We start from the raw sequence: 18326 nt of genomic DNA, 5'->3' as shown, positions 1-18326 counted from the left end.
ACTGGTATTTGTGCCTTAATCCTTACATCTCTATGAAAAATCTGTTATTAGCTTGTTAAAAGATGGCAAGCAAATCCTGTTATCATTATGTGATTGATGATTGATTGACTTAAAGCAAATTTGTGCGCAGTCTAATCTTTTGGGGAAACAGGCACAAACATAGTGGTTACAAAAGGAGAATTGTGAAAGCTTCTTTAATGTCTCTTGAAGTTGAGAAGGAAATTTCTAAGCATGTGAAATGTCTAAGCATTTGTTTTCATGCTTTAATCTTAGAATGCCATTTTTTTTAAAAAAAAAAATATCCCCTCAAATATGTGAATTCCAAGATTATCCTGTGGTGGTGTCCATGAGTAGCATTTGTGCCCCTTGATATCCAGCAGGCTCCCTAAGCCTTAAAATATATATATTTTTAAAGTGGCATAGGAAGATTATGTGCTATTTACAAAGCAAAACATCAGCTTTCATCATCTTGAGTTGAAGGAACACTGTGGGATTCTGCAGAATCCCGCTAGGAAGGTAGCTTGGTTTCTGATAAATGAATATTTACAACTATAGCTGCCATTTTATATCTAGATAAGTCTGCACTCACTTCTTCTTCTGAAGGTTTCAAAATGTGTTTCCAGTCCAAAAACAACACTTAACCTTAAACTATGCAGTTAAAATAGACCAGGATTACTACACAACATTGTTTGGGAGAATGTTACAATAACATAACAGTAATCTGAATAGCAGTGGCCATAGTAGTGAAAATTTCTTTTTATGAACGACCATCCAGATGTTTGAAGGCTACAGCTCCTGTTTCATAGGAATTTTGTTCTGACTCGATTGCTTTGCAGTCTGGAAATTAAAAAGAAGGCTGGCTGTTTGCCAGTGGAGATGAAATCCTTGCTATGGAGGCTGGTATCCAGCTTTTCCCTGTTTATTGCCCTCTTGAACTTCCTCAGTGGACTATATTTTGAGAGTTTGATTTTAAAAATGATATTTCTATAAGCCTTCGGTTGTGGGTAGTGCTATTTTGGCTGCATAAGCAGTGGATCTTCAGCATGACTGTTCTTAAGAAAGAGGGGGATAATGGAAATGGTCGATGAACTACCAGGGGTAGGCAACCTTGGCTCTTTTATGATTCGTGGACTTCAACTCCCAGAATTCCTGAGCCAACATGGCTCAACTTGGAAACCTCTCCCTTTCCTCTCAGCATGGCTGGCTCAGGAATTCTGGGAGTTGAAGTCCACGAGTCATAAAAGAACCAAGGTGGCCTACCCCTGCCTCCCTTTCCTCTCAGCATGGCTGGCTCAGGAATTCTGGGAGTTGAAGTCCACGAGTCATAAAAGAACCAAGGTGGCCTACCCCTGCCTCCCTTTCCTCTCAGCATGGCTGGCTCAGGAATTCTGGGAGTTGAAGTCCACGAGTCATAAAAGAACCAAGGTGGCCTACCCCTGCTCTAGCCACTACCTTATCTTTGCATAATGCTTTTCAGACAAACTGGACAGCAGGACAGTTTGTGCTAGAACAGGGGTAGGCCACCTTGGCTCTTTTATGACTCGTGGACTTCAACTCCCAGAATTCCTGAGCCAGCATGGCTCAGCTTGAAAACCTCTCCCTTTCCCCTCAGCATGGCTGGCTCAGGAATTCTGGGAGTTGAAGTCCACGAGTCATAAAAGAGCCAAGTTGGCCTACCCCTGCACTAGACCCATCATCTACAAACATCCCAACTGTTCTTCTTTTGATTATTTCAATCTAGATTAATATACAGTATGCAATAATTACTTCTCTAAGCTTACTTTGGGGCTGCAATGGAGAGATTGTCTACTCTTTTATTTTGTTTTCTGATATTTCTTTGCCGATATTAAATTGCTGTAAATTGGATGATTTACTGCCCATTTTATGCAATTTTATGGCAGAAACTTTTAGAGGACCAGAGACGGCTTAAACGTGAGCAAGAAGAGGCTGATATTGCAGCCAGAAGGCACACAGGGGTCATCCCTACGCACCATCAGTTTATCACTAATGAGCGCTTTGGGGACCTTCTAATTAGAGACGATACAATCAAAAGGAAATCTGGGTCAGAGGTCTGTTGTGGTTACCCCACTCTGCTGCTTGACCCAACTCATAGTTGCTTTTCATAGCATTCTGCTTTTTGGCCAGCATTAGCTGTCCCGAGCGTTGATTTTATTTTTACTTAGAACCTGCTTTGGCCTTGTTCTACATAATCCTACAGAAAACTGTATATTGTAATGCATGCCTGCTGAGTAAGGAATACCTGTGCACAAATGTGATGCATGCCTCTTTTAAAACAGCAGTTACCTTTACTGCAAGTCAACAAACATTTGCTTCATCTCCTGCACTGTATAGAATGCTTCCTTTTCTCCTCTATGCCATCTGCTTAGACGTCTGATTGTCTTGTGGCTCCCGATCGGGTAGTTTGGTTATGCATTGTGCACTCCGCAACATTATTCGTTCTGTAATTTCTCTTGTTAAGACTCTTTAGCTCAGGCAAAATAAATGATCTTTTAAAAAAGGGCAAAAGAAAGAACTTACTCTGCAAGGAATCATATATTAAGAGAACAGATTAACTTGCCTTCACTGGACGTGTGGGTGACAAGACAGCCATGTTTTACATGAACATGTATTTATCTTTCTTTATTTCACAGCTATGTGAAATCCTTGTCTTTATTTCTTCCTGCCACTCATCCCAGGTGAACAGGAACAAATGATCGTTTCTGAATTCTGGAGAATTGTCAGAATGCTTCCATTGCTTCTCTGGATCTACCAAGCTTCCCTCTACACATTCCAGAAGGCCATTTCATTCTATGGATCACATTTGCAGCTCAGATTGTGCTTTCTGGAGTAGTTCAGTTTATCATTGCCTCTCTATTTAGGAGAGTCCAACCATTCATTCAAACACATCCAATTTACCTAGTAACACCTATGTCTGTTTTTTTCTTTACTTTTGATATAGGCTACAAATTCTGCAACTGTGGTGTTCATTCTGATACTGCTGATTTTGCAAACTTACACACTTGCTGGAAAGACTGAAGTAGTGCTTCTCTTATTTTAGTAGGAGCCCTACTAGGGTTATAGGAAGGTATAACCACCATTAGTGACCCAAGAATTGGGACTAGATTCACCACACATTTAAGAAAGGAAGCTCTTGACAATGTGCTTGTAATGTTGTGTATACCCTTTTCAAATGATGCTCCGAAGATTTGGCATTTTTTAAAAATTGTGCTATTTTCAACCACTAGATGAGAGCTGCCAGAGTGAAGTTTGACTTTAAAGCCCAGACATTAAAGTGAGTATTGGTTATTTTCTCCCTTTGTCTGTAGTATCTTTCTATTTTATCCCTTTCCTTCCTTCTGATAATTATTTAAGTGTATACTGTTTTGCTGCTCACTTGCATCCTCAGTGCAGTCCAACAGTGTTTACATGGCCAGCTATTCTGACCCATGGAATGCATGCAACTGTCCATTGACCATCATTGCTCCAGCATTTCTCCTCCACTGAATGACACAGTAGCTCAGACATGTCAAAAACAAGGCCCGGGGGCCAGATGCGGCCCGCAAAGTGGTTTTATGTGGCCCGCGAAGCATCCTGGAAACAGTGAGGGAACCGCCCCCGCTACCTTGGCCCTGGCCCAGGCCGGCCGGGAGCCAATGTACAATTTTGTGGTGGCCATCTATGCTGAAACGCATTCAGTCTTAGCTCCACAAGGCCATCTGGAAACAGCGAGGAACCAGCCCCTGCTGCGTCGGCCCCGCCCCCTGGGTGCATGCTGGGGAGGTGTCACCCTTTGTAAGGAATGAAGAAATGGACCATGCTTACCACGGTCCCACCCCCTTTTGCCAGAGACCCTCAGATCTGTCCCACTCCTGCCCAGGCCCCCCACAGGCACCCTTGATGTGAATGATGTAGAGCTGGCCACACCCACCCAGTAGGCCACACCCACTCCATCCATGCCCACCCAGTAGGCCGCACCTACCCTGGCTGCACTCACCTCCTCCCCCCCGAGGGCAACCGCAATGCTGATGCGGCTCTCAATGAAATTGAGTTTGACACCCCTGCAGTAGCTTCTCCCCTTTAATGCCTTATCGTCTGCCATCTTTATACAGCTTCCAGCCTTTCCATCGTGTAATGCCATCATCAAGATGTTTGTTCCATTTGCCATCTCCATCTCTATGTCCAAGCCTCCTCCTTTCTCTTAAAACCTTCACCAGATGCAATTTCAGTTCCACTTCTGATTCCTCCAGTTTCAAATCTATTACTTTCACGAACGTCTTTTCACTGACCAAGTACCCATTCATTCGCCATCTTGAGATCTACCAGTCTTTAAATACTGCCAGTGCAATCAGTTCTTTAGAGTCTGGGGACAGATGTTTATGTTTGGTGGTCTGTTTTCCAGTTGTTAATATTTGTATTTGAAATTTGATGTCAGTGAGATTTTATTAAAATGATTAACACATGAATTAATATGTTATTGACAGGGAACTCCCGTTACAGAAAGGCGATGTTGTTTACATTTATAAGCAGGTTGATCAGAACTGGTACGAAGGCGAACACCATGGACGAGTGGGTATCTTCCCACAATGTTACATAGAGGTACTGTTCTGTTTATTAAACTACCCAAGGTGTCAGGACTGGCTGAGCTGACACAAGATCAGAACTGTCGTATCTTCTTCAGATTTTTACATATGCCTTTTGCTTTTGTTTTATAGTTACTTAATCCAGCAGAAAAAATCCAAACTAAAAAGACTTCGCCACTGCAAATCTTGGAATACGGAAATGCAGTTGCCAAATTCAATTTCAGTGGAGATACTGCTGTGGAAATGTCCTTCAGGAAGGTAGAGAGAGCTTCATTGTAAACCATTTTGAAATATTCCTTTCTCATGCAATCTACTGACATCAGTTCAGTTGCAAAGGACAGCAAATGGATGTTCTAAGCAGCGGATTGGAAATTTAAAATGTTAAAAAATATATTTTGTGCGGGGTTTTCTAAAAATGGAAGGTTTGAGGTTAGTTATCACCTAATGTGAACTTTGTCCAGTGCAACAAGCGTATTTGTTTACATTTCTATAGCGTTAGTTTTGCATCTAAGTGTTCAAAAATATGCAAGTAGGGTTGATGCTAGAGATAGGCAAGAAATTAAAAGCCATATATATATATATATATATATATATATATATATATATATATATATATATATATATATATATATTTATTATATATGTAATAATTAGTCTTGAATTCTTTTGCCAAAATAGAAAATATATGCATGTCTATGTGTCTTTTTTTTATTTTCTATCTTTGTGAACTATACATTGTACTGGAATCTCTGAATATTTTAGGTTTGAATCAAAAAGCTAAGCCATTTTCTTAGGCATTGTAAATGCAAGCCAGATAATTTAAAAGAGTTTAATAGAAAGGAGACATCAAATCCATTTTAGGATATCAAATCCTTCAAGCAAACAGAACATCCATGAAATACAGCCTTTATATCAGTGGTTCTCAACCTGTGGGTCGGGACCCCATTTGGGGTCGAACGACCATTTCACGGGGGTCGCCAAACAATGCAGTCCGCCATTTTTTCCCCCCCTTTTCCTTAGCTGTGCTACTCCCTTTTATTCTATTGGCTTTTGAAAGCCAATAGAATAGACTCTCTTGAATAGAGCCTAATTCTATTGGCTTTCAAAAGCCAATAGGAATTGTCCAGGCTGTCTCTGCCCTGCTGAGCCCGCCAAAAGTCCCATTCTGCAAACGGTGCTGCACCAGTTGAATAGTCCTCGACTTACGACCGGTTGAGTAGTCCTCAACTTAACGACCGGTTGGGGGGTCGCGGCATTAAAAAGGTTGAGAACCACTGCTTTATATGTAAGTAGCATAAGCAAGTCCTGAACTTAAACCCATGTTTCTTCCTTTCTTTTTTTTTTCCTACAGGGAGAAAGAATCACACTGATTCGACAGGTAGATGAGAACTGGTATGAAGGGAAAATCCTTGGCACCGTTCGCCAAGGCATCTTCCCTGGCTCTTATGTGGACATAGTTAAGCAACCAGTGCTGAAAGATACATCAGGCTATGCCTACCGACCACCAAATTGCAGCCTGACTTCTCCACAGGTACCGGTTTGTGCTTTGAAGAGCATTGATGGCTTTGTTAGTCTATTTCCTAGGGCAGTGGTGACGAACCTATGGCACGTAGAGCCCTCTCTGTGGGCATGTGCGCTGTCGCCCCAGCCCCAACTCTCCCTCTGGACCTCTCCTCACCAGCAGCCCTTCCGGAGGAGAGTTGCCCCCGGGCACGGCCCGCACAAAGCAGCGCACCCAAGGACATGGCAGCTGGGCAGTAGGGACAACACTAAGCCCTCACGCCCCGTCACGCAGCTGATACTGCGTGGCGCGGGTGGAGGGCGTGGCCGCCATGGTGCTGCAGGGCCGCCTGGGAAATCTGCTACAGTGGGCCATGGAAGTGGTAGGTGGTCCTGCGGGCAGGCGGGGTGGGGGGCGGTGCAGGGGTGATGTGGGCGGTTTTGGGGCACTCAGTGTTTAAAAGGTTCGCCATCAGTGTCCTAGGGCAGGATTCCCATCATTGCCTTGGGTCAGCCGTGTCTTCTGGAGTGACAAAGAATTTATGAAGGTTAAAATGTCCCTTAGCAGAATGGAAGTGAGAGATTTCATCCAAAGCCGTCTCTGATTATCCGCATGGGATGCATAGATTCTCCTGTGGTGGCTGATTCCAGACACCGATTGTGATTAAAATGTGGTTTCAGTCACAGCAGTGGGAAACAAGAAAACAGGAATGTTTTAACTAGAGCATTTTAGGTCATGTGGGAAGATAGAGAAGCCACCACCTTGCTGTTAAAGAGTAAAACTGCTCCTCTAACCCGGCAGTGGCTGGTTTATCAAGGGGTCTGCTCCTTTACAGTATTCCATTAATGGTTTGGATTCGCCTTGGGTGAGAGGAAGGTTTGCAGGAGTGCTAATGCTGATCAAGTCCCAGGAGAGCAAACATGCTTAAACATACGTCCATTATGAGAAATGCTTGTAAATCTGCTCCAAGACTGGCCCAAAAAGGCCTGGCTGAGAAAATTTTGAATGAGGTGCAGCCACCCATGGTGAAGCTCTTAAATTACAGCCAGTTTTCATTCTATTTTAAAAAAAGGTTGCCTTAGATGACATTTCTAATATTTCTAAGAGGTGGAAGGGGAACCAAGGTATGGGAAGAGAATAATTACAATTCAGGGAATGAATATTCTCTTCTCTTCTATTCTCTTCTCTTCGCTTCTCCCTCCCTCCCCCCCCTCTCTGTTTGTGTGTGTGGCCACATTTGTGTGTGGTCTGCCTGGTTTTCTTTTTCAGAAATTGTCCGAAAACTTTAATTTTCCTCTTTGGGGTGTTTTCAGGGCTGGCTTCTGGTTGTCCTGGAAGGGATCCCACTGTGGAAAAGTAACACCGTCTCAGGTGGTGGCTTTTCTGTGGAAAAGCCTTCCACAGTAAAAAGGAAAGACTTCTTACACCCCTGACCTTTTCAATTTAACTCACTTAAGGTGGTAGTGTCTGTGCAGAAGGCAGTGAATTTAAGGCACGGCTTTGGCTTTTGTGATCAAAAGCTGCAGAAAAAAAGAGATTTCTTTTGACAGGATTGTCCTTTGGTAGCAGCTGTTTGGCTAGGTAGCATAATAATAACAACAACAACAACAACAACAACAATAATAATAATAATAATAATAATAATAAAGTTGGAAGGGACCTTGGAAGTCATCTAGTCCAACCCCCTGCTCAGGCAGGAAACCCTATACCATTTCGGACAAATGGCTGTCCAGTCTCTTCTTAAAGACTTCCAGTGTTGGAGCATTTACCGCTTCTGGAGGCAGGTTGTTCCACTGGTTAATTGTTCTAACTGTCAGGAAGTTTCTCCTTAGTTCTAGGTTGCTTCTCTCCTTGATTAGTTTCCATCCGTTGCTTCTTGTCCGGCCTTCAGGCGCTTTGGAGAATAGCTTGACTCTCTCTTCTTTGGGGCAGCCCCTGAGATATTGGAACACTGCTATCATGTCCCCCCTCGTCCTTCTCTTCATTAAACTAGACATACATACATTTATATTGCCCACATTACCACACTCCAAGTAGTATATGAAAAGTTGCATAAAAACAGACCATTCAATTAAACATCTCCCGCAAAACATATAGAAGAAAGGAAATGGCAACAGGTTCAAAAGCTTGCCTGAATAGCCTTGGCAAATACTAGTGAGAAGGGGACAGGCAGGCAGGCACAGCCCCCCCAGGGGTGGAAGGGTGAGGCATGTTCAGATAGGCTTAGAGCAGCAGGATGAATTTGTCAACATGTAGAATTGGTATTAAAGATGGGGAAAATGGATGGGGACATTTTAAGACACAGGAATGTTGCCAGAAGGCTAGTAGCTAACATGTGATATGACATTCTGCAAATGAATGTCAAAGGAAACAAAACAGTAGAATCCAAGGGTTAGAAAGGCCCTTGGCTATTTTTTTAGTCCCCTTTGCTCCCTCCCCAGGACTGGAACCTTTTCCAACACCATCTCTGCGCAAGAGTAGCTTGCTCATTGCGGGGTTGAATACAAATGCAAGCAACCGCTGTGAGAGTTAGCAAGGAAAAACTGAATTGCAAAAAAAAATAATATGCAGGAACGAAGAGTGAATGCACCCAGAGGAAATAAAAGAGGGCTTGGTTGAAGTGAGATCTTGAGGTAGAGAGAGCCCTGAGAAGTTTGAAGAGAAAAGGCAGGATTGGAAGCAAGAATGGCTTGCAACATTATAGGATATTATCAAGAAGTCTCATGTTGTTTTCATTAATCTGAGCTGGGTTTTCTTTTTGTTGCTTCCTGTCTTTTATTCACCCTCCATGGGCATGGGGGAAGTGGAGAGAAGAGGGCACACGAATCCCAATTTCGTGATGCAAATTCCACCCCTTTTATACCACAGGCACGAATGCTTAGTGCTTGTCCTTTATCTGCGTTGTAACTTGGCTTGCTCTGAAAGTGAAATGCTGGATGGAGATGCAGGACGTACAACCCTCCCTCTTTCTTATTAGTTTTCTTATTTGTAGGAATTAATGCCTTGGAATTTGTCCACGGGCCCCTCAGCAAATAACATTACAATTCACATCCTGTGGATTTTCAGAGGAGGGGTATTTAAATGTATTTATCTTTAAATTACAAACATTGACCTAGATTCCATAAACTTGACTATGTGGAAATAGCACTTTACTTTGTTTTATCTGTGCTCACACTGAAGGGCCCACTTACTTTGGCTGGTTGGTTGTAGGTTGCAAGATGCTTTAAATTGGGGAGTCTGATAAAATTACAAGGGCATACATGCTCAATCAACCAGTCAATAAAATGATCCACAGTACCAGCTGGGGTCACAGAGAATAGGAGACATCTGCCTCCTGCTAAGGCAGTGGTTCTCAACCTGTGGGTCAGGACCCCATTTGGGGTTGAATGACCATTTCACGGGGGTCGCCAAACAACGCAGTCTGCCTTTTTCCCCCCTTTTCCTTAGCTGTGCTACTCCCTTTTATTCTATTGGCTTTTGAAAGCCAATCGAATAGACTCTCTTGAATAGAGTCTAATTCTATTGGCTTTCAAAAGCCAATAGGAATTGTCCAGGCTGTCTCTGCCCTGCTGAGCCCGCCAAAAGTCCCATTCTGCAAACCGTGCTGCACCTGTTGAGTAGTCCTCGACTTACGACCAGTTGGGGGTCGTAGCATTAAAAAGGTTAAGAACCACTGTGCTAAGGGACCTCAAATGTTGTATTAAGGTGCCTCTCATGTCATGCTCCCTCTTCCCGCATCCAGATCTGTTATTTCAATTAACTGTCTAAAGTTGGAAATCTATGTTATGCTGTTTGTAAGATTTGACTCTATTAATGGTACCGGTGCTAAATTTTTTCCCTTCTCATGTACTTTAACAATTAAACAGCCTTCACTGAGGCCAGGACCCGAACTCACAGAATCGGAAAAGAACTATGTGGTAAGGTCACCCCAGAGTCCTGTTTGCAGCCTCATTTGCACATAGTTCCTCTCTGAGCCCTCCACAGTGGCCAGCACTACTGAGCCGAACAAGGGTTTGAGTGTGCGTTTGTCACCTGTGCACAAGGGTTTCCATGTGTCCAGGTTTTTAGACTGTTTTTACAGCATAAATGCCAAAACACAAATGGCAGTACAAATAAAAATGGAGAAAAACCAACTAGTCCAGTGGTTCCTAACCTTTCTAATGCCGCGACCCCATAATACAATTCCCCATGTTGTGGTGACCCCCAACCACTTATACATCACCGGGTGCTAGGGGCGTGGCCAAAGAAAAGGGGAAAAAAATGGCGGACAGCCTTGTTTGGCGACCCCCGTGAAATGGTCGTTCGACCCCCAAATGGGGTCCCGACCCACAGGTTGAGAACCACTGAACTAGTCCTTACAAGCCCTGCATTTGTAGAAGCCACAGCTGAGGTTTGAATTTCTTTTCATTTGGTGGCTCAGTGAATGCAGAGTCTCTCCAAGTTGGCTATGAATAAAGAAAAAGCACAGTCTGAGATATATTGCATTGTTAGAAAACTTAAATTGCATGCCAGAGGCAAAATTTCATACCCAGATTTGAATTGTTAAATGTGAGTTGCTTTCTGACTAATTGCAATCTCTTTTGCTGCTGTGTTATAAACTTTAAAACTACATACTCAATTTTTCTGTATCTTGCCTGTTTTTCTGTGCTTACAACCTGGATTTCTTCTACACATTCCTTCCCGGATTGTATTCTGGATCTACCACTCTGTTGTCTGCCTGGACATGCTAAATGCTTCCTCTGGACTATTGCATTTCATCCTGACTTGCCCACACTTCCTGTTTTCTTCATTCCCACCCGGGATGGCAACTGGGCCCTATCACTATTATCCAGGAAGTTGTTTGCAATGAGATCTTAAACATTGCTGAAAAGTCTGTTCATTACTGCAGCACTCTTTCTCAGCCTGTCTTTTGTCATAAGGGGCAGTTTAGTGACAATAAATCATCTTTCATCATTTCTCAGCAACCTCAAATCTTGCCATTAGAAATTGGCCTGGACCGGAATCACATGACACGAGAAATGTAAGTTTGCCCGTGCTCTAGATTTGGTGGATTATGTTCCTTTTTTTAAAAGAATAAAGTCAAGGGATTTGAGGTTATGTTCATTTTAGATTGCAGTTTTGAGTAATATATTTAGCATCTTGCAGCTCTAGGAAAGTTTTAGAGGAAATTTTATCCGTTTTATCCCAGAAAAACAGCCTGCACTTGATGATGTAGCCACTCATAGCTGCTGGCGATGAGTTTGCAGGATCCTCCCTTTCTTTTTTTTTTTAATTAAAATTTTTATGAAGTTTTTACAATAAAATCCCTCCCCACCACCCTCCCACCCTCCCCTTAACTCCCCCCTTTCCCAGAGCTGAATACAGAGCTAAAAACAGCAGAAGAAAAAACATAAAAATTAAATAAACATCAATCAACTATATATAAATCCTAAAGAAATTAAAAAAACCCTTAACTCCATTACATTAAAATCAACAAATCTAACCATAACAACTTTACTCTATAAATTATTCGAAAGCTAGATAATACTTTCTAATCCCATATTTATTCTGAACAAAGTTTACCAATCTTTTACATACAGAATTATCTTGTGAATGGTCTTTCAGATAAGCCGAAATTTTAGCCATTTCTGGAAAGTAAGAAACTTTAAAAAACCATTCCTCTAAGGTGGGCAAGGTATCTTTTTTCCAATATTGCCCAATCAATAACCTTGCCGCCGTAATAAAATTCAACATTAAAAAGGATCCTCCCTTTCTTGTTGGAGAATCTTAAGACGACATGGAAAAACCACAATCTTGCTGTGAGAGTCACACTGGCAGACCACTATGAATTTTACATAGTCAATGTACATGCACGTAAAAATTAAAAGCCGTTTAGAATAGTTTTTAGTATGTCTTGTGCCCTGTTACCTGTTTTGCTCTGTACCTGAAGAAGCATGGCTGGAAAAAGAAGCTCATGGTGGCCATCTTTTTTCCCCTCTATCTTGAACCTTCAGGCTTACCTATCGAGCACTTTACAGCTACATCCCGCAGAACGATGATGAGCTGGAGTTAAGAGATGGAGATATCATAGACGTTATGGAAAAGTGTGATGATGGCTGGTTTGTTGGTAAGCAAACTTGCCAGCATTTGGCTGTGCAGTCCAATCAATATCCACGAGATTTAAGGGGGATATTAAAAACCACATCGCTGTCTAGGAGAACCACATCATTGTGACACAAGGTAAAAAGGGGATCTGCAGAGAGAGATTTGAAGGTGAAAGTAAGGCCCTTACTACAGAGTGGACGGGATTAAGTCTTTAGTAAAATAATTTCAAACATCGTCAGGGAAGTTTTCTTCAATCTTGATACCTATTTGACCTGTAGGGGATCCACAGAGGGGAGGTAAGAAAGTCAAAATGGTGACCACAACCCTGTGATCTAAGACTTGGCTGCCTTGATATATATTATTTCCTTCCCCTTGAGATAAGCATAGATTCTCAGGAAGTAAACACCAGGTAGTCCTCAACTATTATAAAGGAGCCTACCCATTGTGGATGGAAGTCTTGATAGCTGTTAAGCAAAGGCCCATGGGCTGTCTTGCCTCATGACCCTCCCCCCATCCCTGCTCTTCCTGATGTAGTTATTAAATGAACATGGGCCTGGTTAAGCGAGCTCTCGGTTCTAGGGCAAGGACCCTTCCAGCTCTCGGGGTCTCCACAGGCATGGAGTGCTTCACATCCCATCAGCTCCGTACCCTCCTCCTCACCCCATGCCACCCATTGCACACTTGGTTCCTCAGAACTCAGGGAAGGAGGGCAAGTCGATCCATTTCTGGGCCATATGCTGCAATCCTGGAAGCGGCCATTTTGTGGGTGGTTGCATTGAATTGGGGGTGCTCTGAAAATGGCAGCTGCTTCTGGGACTGTGCCCCACAGCCCGGAAATGGAGCAGCCTGCCCTCCTTTCCGAATATGAACTCTGGAGATCTTCGAAAAGTGAGGAAGAAGATGTGGGACCTGGTGTGGTGGAAGCAGGTCCAAAGGCTGTGGGGACACGAGGGATGGGGGATGGGGGCGCTGTGGCATCCCTGTCGGTCTTGGGGATGAATGTCTTTGGGCGCACCGCAGCAGCCATAACTTGTGAGCTAAGTCATAAGTAGATTTTGGGAGTTCACTGTAACTAAAGATTAGTTGCAACTAAAGTTAGTTGCATAACTTAGTTATATATATATTTTAATTTCTATTTTTTTATTTAAAAAAATTAAAATGGATGAAAGCGCGACCATTTTATTTGGCCCCAGAGCAAACTCATGAAATCATTAGATGTCAGTTCAGTTAATCAAGATCACTGATGAACAAACAAGCTCAGGCATTACCAGTTTAAAATAATCTCCCCACTGTGACCTGCCTTATCTGGGTTTTTCCTGCCTTTTATTCCACAACAGGCACATCAAGGAGAACCCAACAGTTTGGCACTTTCCCAGGAAACTATGTGAAACTACTCTCCTTTTAGAAGCAATGGGCACCCGCTTTGCTTCACCCCAGAAGAGGAGGACCTGAGTGGGATCTTTTTAAAACAATCCTTGGGAAAGAGGTTTTTGAACGGAGTAGTCAAGACAATAGGAGCGCACATGGAACGTGGTGAAATGCTGGAGATAGGCTGCAAAGTTCCGGTTTCCTTTGAGCGTGTACGGAGGAGAGGAGACAGGATGATAAGCCGTTATACTCTGCTGTGTTTGTTTCTGTTTTTATTCAGCTACGGGAAAATAACAGAAGGAAACAAAACAGGGTTTCTGTTCGCAAAGGAAGAAGAGGAGGGAGATTGCCAGGAGCAGAGGGTGTAAACTGCTTAAGCATCCTGCAGCTTTTGTTTGCTGTTTATAGGAAAGGCCAAGTTGTCAGCATTCATGGAGTTCCTCTCCCAAGGCCATAAACCCCAGAAGGAATTGTAGTCCAGAAGGTCAGGTCTGACCACATCGTTCTAGTGGTTGACAGATTCCAGATTGAACGGCTAGAATAAAGGAAGATGGAATAGATGCTCCGCCATAGTCTATTTGGATTTATTCTGCAAAATATTCCTGAATGTGCCTTTCTAGAACTGATAATATAAGTAATTTCTGGCTGCATCTTTTTTTTTTTTAATAAACTAGAAATTTGGTCAAACTTATACTGCGCACACTTGTTTGGAAGTAAACCCCATTGAATGGATTGAGAGTTTCCCATTGCTGGACTTTATTTCCGTTTTTTTTAAATAGTCATTTTGATTGCGATTTGCAGAACGATACCCTAAAATAAACATGGCTTCAGCTGTGTTTTTTTATAGTCAATAGCAGGAGATTCACATTCAGCATACTTTCTTTCTCTTATACATTAGTCTGTTTAGTTTTCTTCGCCCTGAGATCAGCCAAAAACATCAACTGAAGTGCTTTAATAATATGATTGTAGATATGTATATTCCCTTTGTAAAAACATATAAATCCTATATTGCAAATTGAAATATAAAAAGGAGTCTTTTAAAAAGTTTTGAGGAGGACGCTTCCATTTTATTTATTATTACACTACATAAATTAGTGCTTGTGCTACAAAATGCTGTTTTTCATCAGAGTTAGTTAGCATCATTGCTTCAATTGCACTAAAATGGCTTAGTGTGTTAAGCAGATTTGTGCTCAGGTTTCTAGAACGCCATCCATTTCTAGGCTTGAAGCAGCTGGTTGAGGCTGAGATCACTTGGGAAGTTTGAGACCACTCAGCCTGGCTGCGGGTGGGAAAGTTGTCAGTTCCCAAAATACATAGAGATGGCACGGCTAATCACAAAACACCCCTTTACTATAAGGTGAACAAGAGCTTCAGAGTTGCCAACCATCCTAGTGGGGTGCAAGGACATTGTTATAGATCAAAATTCCTATTTATTTTATTTAGTAATATATTAAAAAAAAGAGGCGTAGTCTACCCTGTTTTAAGGGATATTTGAATATTTTTATTTTAGGATTGGCAGTAAAGTTACAGAATTGAATAATTTTATTTTGCAAATATTTTAACAATATTGGTAGCATGTAATTATCACGATAGCATTTTAACTATATTTATATTTCTGCAGACATAGTTCTAAACAAGGTTATTGTCTTTGTTTTATTTTACAGAGGATTATTTACAGTTAACAAATGGAAATGTTTAAAGCATGTTTCTTTGTGTAAAATATTAAATAAATATTAACCCAACATGAAGTCAGCCGTTTTTCCTTAGATGTTTCTTTGAGATTGTCCCAACCTGATAAATATTTCTGAATGTGATTTGGAGGAACCCGGAAGAGTTTAAAAGTCTCTCTAAAGCAGGGGTCTTTATGATTCGTGGACTTCAACTCCCAGAATTCCTCAGCCAGCATGCCCGGCTGAAGAATTCTGGGAGTGGAAGTCCATAAGTCATAAAAGGGCCAAGTTTGAAGACCCCTGCTCTAAAGCTTACTATGCTGAAGAGGCGAGCAGATTCGTGGGAAGAGAAAATTAAGAACAAAACAGCCACATTTTTCTTCCTATCAACTATGCCTGTCTTGGGGATTTCCTACATTTTCCCAGGAAGAGTGCAAGAGATACTGTGCAGTTGGGGTGAATATGCAAGATTGGGGGTGCCTTTCTGGTATTCTGATGGTGGTGGGTTACTCCTATTATGTCTCAAAGGTCATATCCTGCTTCCCTGGGGCTGTGGCTGATGACTTTTGGATTTTTTTGGTGTGAGGGATTGATTCTAGGGATCTTTTTTTCCAATCCCAGCTCCCTGACTCCAGTCTTTCTGACAAGATTATCCCATCTGCATTTCTGCAGATCTGGTTTCTGTTTTTGGCAGAGAGACTTGGGGGGGGGGGGTTGGTTTCTGCCTTTAAAATCCTTTGGGGAAATATATTCTGCCTTTTTAATATTTCCCAAAATATTTCTTTCTCTGGATTCTTCCCACAATAGATTCCATCCCATATCCCTAGAAACCTTTTTCAAAGGTTTATTTTTATTAATAACCCAAAGTAGCAAGCTGGAGTAGGCCTCTTCCCACTGGAGTGAATGGAGCCATTCTCTCAGGAGTTAGTTTTCTGAAACAGACTTTAGAAATAGAAACTGAATCTTATGACGCAAATGAGAACCACTGTAAAAAGGTATCTGATTTATCTGTTGTTCCTAAGGATTCCAGAGAAATCTGGTTAATTAAGCATAAACTAATGGACTTTATAGAAATAAGAAACATAATCTATATTCAAACCATGGAGATAAATTATGTATTAAAATGATGGAGGTACAGATAACTGTATAGAGTACTTGGCTGTAGATGTGTGCCATCTAGTCAAGAGAAAATAAGGGATGGGGAACAAAACTAAAGATCATTTGATCAAACTCATGGGATGTTACACCGAGTTAAGGAAAAAGAAGAATAAGCTGCTACTTTCAGATCTGTTTAAAGGCAGAAAATTGAAAATATCTGCATAGGTGTTCCTTGGGTTATCACCTGTTTTTCAACAACAGAACTTATTAGAATGAGGACTTAACAATTGTTCCTCGGAATTATGGTCAGTGCAACATCTCTGATATCAAGTGATTGTATTTGGGTGCTTGTGCTTTATGACTGTAACTTAGTGACAACAATTTCACTCTTTCTAGAGTCCCACCCCCCCTTTTTTTTCTTCTTATTGTAGTGACTAGAATTGAATGAACTATTCCAAGTGTGGCCTCATCAGTGCAGTATAAAGTGGTACTAATTACCACTTTATACTGCACTGATTATATCTGATTATATCTTGAAGATGCAGATATAATCAAGCTACAGAGAATATCTATTTGTAGGGAATTCTAGTTCTGAAGTAACAAATTTATTACTAAGTAATAATTTAGCCCAGTACATTAAGATGACTTTTTACCATGTATGCTATTTGGTCTATCATTATTATTTGATTTAAACTCTGTGCGTTCTACACTACTTAAAATTTTAAACTAAATGGCCAGAAGGCACCTACAGAAGCTATATTCCCCCCCGCCCCCTCACCCCATGCTTACCTTTTTGCCAGAATGCAGTACAAGTGATGAGAACCCTATCCATCTCACCATTAGAAGGACGTCAGATGAAACATCTTCTGGAAGGTGTGCAGACAGTGAGGGTTACTGAGGAAATAGGTTTGAGATGTCTAGCCTTCCAACCTGTAGGCTCAGATGTGATTCTACAAAATATTTTTTCAAATGTGCTATTCAGTAATGGACCACTGCAGATTAAAATCCTATATGCCAGTGGTGACAAACCTACGGCACACGTGCCAGAGGCGGCACTCGGAGCCCTCTCTGTGGGCACGCGCGCCATGCCCTGGAGATGGCAACCGTCCCTCTTCAACCTGCCGCCCGCTAACTTGCCAAGGTCCCATGTGGCCAGATGCATCCCACCCCCTGGATCTCGCCCAACCCTGCCCGGCCCCCACAGGCGTCCCTCCCCACAAGCAACATTGAGGTGACCACGCCCACCTTGGCCACACCCACCCAGTCTGCCGTGACCAACACAGGCACGCCCACCTGGCACCTGGCAATAAATAAGTGGGTTTGGGGCTGCAGTTTGGGCACTTGGTCTCTAAAAGGTTCGACATCACTGCTATATGCCTTCCTGGAGTTAAATCAACGGTTAGACTTCTAAGGCATCAGGCTTCAGTGGAAAGGTTACATCAGACGATGAAAATCCTAAAACAGAAACCAATTGTTGTACCTCCTTTGCACCGATTCCAGCAGTGCAGAAAGTTCCTAGGAAGATTCTCCAGTCTTGTTCTAAGAACTCTGAAAGGAAGAGTGGTTAAAGGAAGTGTTTACCTTGAAGAAGAGAAGGTGGAGGTGGGACACAGTATCCGTCTTCTGCTGGGATTTCACAAGGGAGAGGGAGGGAGATCCAAGCTTGAAATAAAGAGGAGTTTCCCAATTGTGACTCTATTAGGCAAAGGACCTCCTTGTCTCTTGTAGTTATGGAAGTTCCATCACTGGACGTTTTCAAGGAAAGACTGGACATCCTCTCCTTCAGAACAGCACGAGGATTCCTGCACTGGGCAGGGGGTGCCCAACCTTTTTGGCACCAGGGACCAGTTTCATGGAAGACAAATTTTTCCACAGACCGGAGGAGGATGGTTTTGCTCACCTGCTGCGCATCTCCAGCTGTGCGGCCTGGTTGCTAACACGGGTTGCGGAGCTCTGGACTAGAAGTACTTCCAGGTTCCTTCCACCCCTAGGATTCGACAAGCCTTGGATGTTAAACAAGGATAA

The 18326-nt window shown here is 42.4% G+C and overlaps 1 protein-coding gene across 25 annotated transcripts in view; it reads left to right on the top strand.

The window, feature by feature from the left end:
• SORBS1 (sorbin and SH3 domain containing 1) overlaps window positions 1–15281 on the top strand; it is a 117040-nt gene extending 101759 nt beyond the window's left edge. For 14 of the 25 annotated variants that reach the window (XM_039345610.1, XM_039345608.1, XM_039345606.1 and 11 more), the window contains 9 exons: window positions 1902–2069; window positions 3246–3292; window positions 4482–4596; window positions 4713–4838; window positions 5932–6111; window positions 9948–9998; window positions 10914–11101; window positions 12075–12187; window positions 13503–15281. In XM_039345610.1, the coding sequence (XP_039201544.1) occupies window positions 1902–2069; window positions 3246–3292; window positions 4482–4596; window positions 4713–4838; window positions 5932–6111; window positions 9948–9998; window positions 10914–11101; window positions 12075–12187; window positions 13503–13570 (1056 nt within the window). In that variant the 3' untranslated portion in view covers window positions 13571–15281. The remainder of the gene's footprint in view (window positions 1–1901; window positions 2070–3245; window positions 3293–4481; window positions 4597–4712; window positions 4839–5931; window positions 6112–9947; window positions 9999–10913; window positions 11102–12074; window positions 12188–13502) is intronic. The other 11 variants (XM_039345623.1, XM_039345622.1, XM_039345624.1 and 8 more) reach the window with 5 other exon arrangements.
• Window positions 15282–18326: the final 3045 nt, after the last annotated feature.

The sequence above is a fragment of the Crotalus tigris genome, unplaced genomic scaffold, assembly GCF_016545835.1.
Source record: "Crotalus tigris isolate CLP2741 ecotype Arizona unplaced genomic scaffold, ASM1654583v1 scf7180000017968.19369539983:2297261, whole genome shotgun sequence".
Taxonomy (NCBI): domain Eukaryota; kingdom Metazoa; phylum Chordata; class Lepidosauria; order Squamata; family Viperidae; genus Crotalus; species Crotalus tigris.
This window is presented reverse-complemented; position numbering and strand designations above follow the sequence as displayed.